Source organism: Thunnus maccoyii, chromosome 2 (genome assembly GCF_910596095.1).
Source record: "Thunnus maccoyii chromosome 2, fThuMac1.1, whole genome shotgun sequence".
NCBI lineage: Eukaryota > Metazoa > Chordata > Actinopteri > Scombriformes > Scombridae > Thunnus > Thunnus maccoyii.
Genome location: NC_056534.1, coordinates 11,349,074 through 11,355,073, shown reverse-complemented (window position 1 = coordinate 11,355,073; position 6,000 = coordinate 11,349,074). Strand labels below are relative to the sequence as shown.

The window sequence follows — 6,000 nt, the reverse complement described above, 5'->3', positions numbered from 1 at the left end:
CTATCTATCTATCTCATTGCTTTTGATTGTCCTACGGGTCCACGCGCTGCCTCCCGCTGTCCCGCGCGCTGACTGCACTCCATGCACGCGTCTGAGTGCATTATTAATACGATGTCAAACGACCTCTCTTGACTTGTGCGACCGCACGCGCCCAGGCACAAGTTCGCACCCAGCACACACACACACACACACACACACACACACACACACAAACACATGCGCGGACCGGGATTACAACAACTGGAGTGGCGCGCGCACAAGTAGTTCGTGTTTAGGCCCATGTAATGCCATATGTGAGTGTGTACGTGTATTGTGTGTGCGTGTTTGTGTTTGTGTGCGTGTGCGTGTGTGTGTGTGTGTGTGTGTGTGTGTGTGTGTGTGTGTGCGCACTGGCACTGGCGCGAGCTTGTCCACCACCGCGGCAGCGGCGACAGCGGTCACACATTAACATCAGCGGCTCGCGCGTTTCATGCTGCGGATTGAGGGCTCGTGAGATTTCAGCGGTGCGGATTTGACCCAGCATAGAGGAGGGCGCTCGAGCTCCACCGTTTTCACGCACGGCACGCACGCAAACCCGGTGAAATCGTCACGCGGATAGAATCTGTGGAATCTGTCGCGAGTGATCCTGCGCGGCCGGGGGAGCATCCGGACAGAGCGCGAGCGAGGTCCGGTCAGTCGGTGGTGGTCGGTGTGGGTCTGCAGCAGCGCGCGGTGTGGACGCAGAGAAGGACTTGAGCTGGACTCCTGGCCGAATCGGAGCATCCCAGTCCCGGCAGCATCCATCCCTCCGCGCCTCAGCTCCAGCGGGAGGCCCGGAGCGGCGACAGGATGTAGCAGCGGATTAACGGAGGAGAGAGGGGCGCTCAGAGGGACCGAGCGGGACCGAGGCGGGACGGAGGGGACATGGGGAAAGACCAGGAGCTGCTCCAGGCCGTGAAGACCGAGGACTTGCTGACAGCTCAGCGGCTTCTACAGAGACCTCGGCCGGGGAAAGCCAGTCAGTATCCCTCTCCATCCATCCACACACACACACACACACACACACACACACACACACACACACACACACACACACACACACACACACACACACACACACACACACGCACACACCCGTCATCACCAGGTCAGGGCAGTGCAGGCTAAATCTGATGTGATGCCTTTTATCCTAAATGGTGCACTGTGTGTGTGTGTGTGTGTGTGTGTGTGTGTGTGTGTGTGTGTGTGTGCTTTCCTGCATGCATGTGTGTATTTATGAGCGTATTTGTACTGTGACGTTGAGTGTGATAGTGATGACGTTGCACATGTGTGAGAACAGTCATCATACAGTAGAAATTAGGAGTGTCACCCTGTTTTCCACACATAAATTGACCATTTATGTGTGTGTGTGTGTGTGTGTGTGTGTGTGTGTGTGTGTGTGTGTGTGTGTTTGTTTGCATGAATGCTCAAAAAATGTGTGTGCGTGTGCGGGCGCGTGTGAGAGAGGTGGAAGTACACGGAGGTCCTACACTGCTCTCGGGACAGGAGGGATTATTGGTGCGTGAAGACGCCAGATGTTGGTGGTAATAATGTGATGATCGTAAGTGCACACGTGCAGACATTTTTTGCATGCGCGCACATATGTGGCGCTGAAATGTGCATGTGCATGTGTGCGGGTGCCTGACGTGGAGTCAGCTGGGACTTGAGGTGATAATTAGATTTCAATTACAGCCTTGAAACTGCTCTCCTCCTCTTCCATTTCATCACCGGAGCTCCTCTCCATTCTCCTGCTCTCAGTTTGTCGCATCTCCTCTTCCTCCTCTCTCCTCTTCCCTCTTTCATATCTCCTCCTCTCATCTCCTCACCTCCCCGTTTCTTCTCTTCTCTTTCCTATTCTACTCTCCATTCCTCTCTCCTCTTCCTCCTCTTCTCTCCTATTTTCTCCTCCTTCTTCTTCTTCCTCCTCCTGTTTCCTCTCACATCACTTTCTCCTCTTCCTCCTCCTCCTCTTGTGTTTCCTCCTTTTTTCTTCCTACTCTTTCCTCTCCTCTCATTTTCTCTCCTCCCTTCCTTCCTATCTCCTCTCCCTCCTCTCTTCCTCCCCTCCTTTCTCCTCTTCCCTCTTTCATATCTCCTCCTCTCATCTCCTCACCTCCTCCTTCTTCCCTTCTCTTTCCTCTTCCTGTCCTCTCCTTTCCTATTCTCCCCTCCCCTCCTCCTCTCCTCTCTTTCCCTGTTTCCTCTCTTCCTCTCCCCCTCTCCCTCATTCATCTTCCTCTTCCTCTCCTCCCCTATTCTCCATTCCCTTCCTCTCTCCTCTTCCTCCTCTCCTCTTCCTATTCCTCCCCTATTTCCCCCTTCCTCTCTCCTCCTCTCCTTCCCCTGCTTCCTCTCTTCTTCTCCCTCTTTCCCTTATTCTTCTTCCTGTTCATCTCCTCTTCCTCTCCTCTCCTATTCTCCCCTCCCTTCCTCCTCTCCTCTCCTTCCCCATTTCCTCTCTCTCTCTCCCACTTTCCCTTTTTCTTCTTCTTCCTCTCCTCTCATCCCCTATTCTTCCCTCCTCTCCTCCTCTTCCTCTCTCCCTTTCCCTTTCTCTTCTCCTCCCCTCTTCCTCTCCTATTCTCCCCTCTCTTACTCTCCCCCTTTCCCTTTCTCCTCTCATCCTCTCCTCTTCTCTTCCTCTCTCCTCCTGCCCTCTCCTTTTCCTTTTCCTCTTCGTCCCTTCCTCTCTCCTCTCCTCTCCTCCTCCTCCTCCTCCTCCTCCTCTTCCTCTCCTTCTCTTCCTGTCCTCCTCCTCTTCTTCATGAGTGTGTATGTTTGTCTCTGAACATTCCAGCAGTGCCATGGAAAAGAAAAATGCTTCTCTTCAAATGCCAGAACAGATCAGCTCTGAGTGCTCAGTCCACTGCACAACGACAAAGAGAAAGGGGGAGGAGGAGGGGAGGAGGTGAGGGGAGGGGAGCGGGTGAGGGAGATGAGGGTGAGACAGGGGGGTTAGAAAAGGGAGAGGAAAAAGAGTAAGAGGACAGGAGAGAAACATGGAGATATGGATGCAGCTTGGTAAAGAGACAGGAAGTGATAGGAAGAGGTTAAAGGGCGAGTTACGGAAGTTGTGTGTGTGACAGCATGAAACCAAGTTTACGTTTGAATAATTAAACAGGAAGCTGAGTTTCACACACACACACACACACACACACCTACACTCTAAACACACACAGGATTACAGGCAGACATGCAAAGAGACACACTAACGCATCAGGTGTTAGTCATATGACTGACTGTGTTTTGTTTTATTAAGAGTATTCTAATGATGTTCAGAGCAGCAGTGCGGGAACAGCTGGAGCAGCTGTTTGCAGTGTCAAAATGGCAAAAATTGATGTAGGCAATTAAAGGAATTGAAGTGGTAAAATGGTCATATGTGTAGAGCTGTGAAGATTAATGGATAAGTTGACTAATTAGTTGATTAGGTGTATGTGATTTAAAGGTTATTTTTCTTATTGTCAACAAATCCCATGAAAAGACCAAAACCAACAGTGTGTTTAATCCGTCTCTCGAAACTTCTGACTTCTGTTACTTTCAGCCCCAAACTCATTAATAACTACTGGAGACATAAAAAAGTCTTTAAAAACAGCTCACAAACATATAGTTTCATTCAGGGCAGCAACTAAAGATTATTTTCATCATCAATTAATCGATAAAATGCTAAAAAGTTGTGAAAAAATGGCATTCACAGTTTCTTAGAGCCCACAGTGATGTCTTCAGTCAACTGTCAAAAATAACACTGACAGTTTTTTGGCAAAGCTTGTCTGTTACAGACAGAAGTATAAAAGTCTGGTTTTAACATTAGAGGAAGTAAAGTATAAAATCTGACCAGTAAACCAGCAAAAACTAATAAAATGCTGTTGCAGTAAAGTGCAGTGAGAATATTTCTTCTTTTTTTTGGCTTGTTAACGACAAATGTTGCAAATGAAATGTCAGTCACATGCTCATAGCGCTGTCGTCCAACTCTAAATGCATTTGAGGGGGTTTCAAAATACAGTTAAACCTTGAAACCTCAATGAAGTTATTATTGAGTTATTGAGTGCACACAACTGTCCTGGTTATTATCTGGTTCATGCAGTTCTCTGGTTATGTGTCTGCACATATAAATGTCATATCCCAGTTTCAAAAACCTGAATATGCTCGCTAAATTATCTCCAAAGTCCAATAGAAACTGAGATACTGTTGCATTTAAACACCTTATCCAAGTTTCTGATCACTGTCTGACATGTGTGACAGTGTTTTCTCAACATATTACATAGTAGTTGGCAGTAAAAAAATAAAAAAAAACGTGGTGCAAAAATATGAACTGATTACGCTGAAATGAAAGTAAAAGTGTGATATTGGTAGCACAGAGGATGTATTGTATCGCTCAGATAAGATGTGAAAGTTAAATCTGGCAGAGCAGATAAATGCAGCAGGAAACCAAACTAAGTTTATTCCACTATTGAGATAACTCAGTCTGCACGGAAATGTCAGCGAGTGTGTGGATATGAACACATGATGTCTGCACCAGTCAGACACCTCAGCACTGTATATGAATCATCAAGTTTCTCAGGTCTCTTAAAACTAGGATATTAGTGAGCATATTTACAGTTACTGAGCTACAACCCCCGTAAACAGCAGCGGATATATTTTGGGACAAATCTTACTAAAGGTGTTTAAGGAAGCAACATAGATAATTTTTTATCTATGTTTTGGAGGGGAAAAGGGAAAAGGGGGGGAGGGGAAAGGGAAATTGACATAAAGGAACAGACAACTTATCCTAGTCTTGTCCTCTGTAATATATTCAGTTTTTTTTATCTTTGAGAAACAAATGACAAAAAAAGACAATTACAATAAATTTGTCTTTAAAGGGGACATATCATGCTTTTGTGATTTTCTATAATTTTTGTACTGGTATGATGGATGTCTATGTTAAACATGGTCAAAGGTCCAAAACTTGAGGTGAACATATGTATAAATGCTTCCTGGAAGTCAAAAGTCAGGGCTTCAGCCTACCCTAAACGCTTCATTTGCAGTGTTACCCCTACTTTCCCATCAAACTGAAGTCAAATCGGTCGTGCATGCCCACAAAACATCCGACTCTTTTGTAGCCTTTGTTGCTAAGGTTGTTCCACAGGTTGTTCATGTCGTCCACTCACATATTTCAGATCTGCTCGAACATGTACAGATGTATTCGAGGAGTTTCCATTTAGAGTAAAGAACGAGAAAAAGAAGTGAAATCCCACTACTATTATTTGTTTATGAAGCCGGAGCCGTGATGCAGCTTCCAGAAGCTAACCAATCAGAACAGGGTGGGCTGAGGGGTCTTAAAGGGACAGGAGCTAAAACGGCCTGTTTCAGACAAAGGCTGAACTGAGGGGCTGTGTAAAGAGCCAGTATAAGATAAATAAGGAGTTTTTTAAAACTGTAAATCATGCAAAGATGTTCCAGTTGAGCCCCAGATTAAAAATATAGACCTAGAAATGTGCATTAATATGTCTCCTTTAAAAACATTGAACAAAGTTATGTATGTCATTAAACTGGGAATCAAAATATAAAGAACATTTGGTGTATTTGCTGCAAAGAAAGCTGAAGATTCTTTTTGTTCTTTGAAACTGTAACTGATCATAAACTGATAATAAACAGACTACTACTGTGTAGCCAAAACACATTGGTTCCCAAAAAATGACTCCACAGTTTACAACATGGTCTTCATGTTTGTACATGTTTGTCTTAGCCATGTTTGTACAGAAAATTACAGAATAATCTTTGGATAGCTCATCAGTTTAGCTTGTTTTATTCTTCTTGTGAAAATGTCATGCAGTCTTTGGACTGTTAACATATTGTGACCCTAATTCATGTCACTTTAACATATGTGTGTGCAATTGTCTGAACAGAGGGAGGAAAGACATGTCAGCGATGGCCTTTGTTTTAGGCTACTTGTTACACTGAAACTCTGAATGCATGTTGGCAGTTTCCATCACCTCAGATAGAAGT

General features: G+C 45.4%; 1 protein-coding gene across 1 annotated transcript in view; it reads left to right on the top strand.

Annotated features, from left to right (window-relative positions):
* The first annotated feature begins 597 nt into the window (after window positions 1-597).
* Window positions 598-6,000, top strand: part of si:dkeyp-9d4.3 (caskin-1) — a 39,098-nt gene continuing 33,695 nt past the window's right edge. Inside the window, exon 1 of the mRNA XM_042394184.1 lies at window positions 598-997. Within this exon, the coding sequence (XP_042250118.1) occupies window positions 904-997 (94 nt within the window). The 5' untranslated portion in view covers window positions 598-903. The remainder of the gene's footprint in view (window positions 998-6,000) is intronic.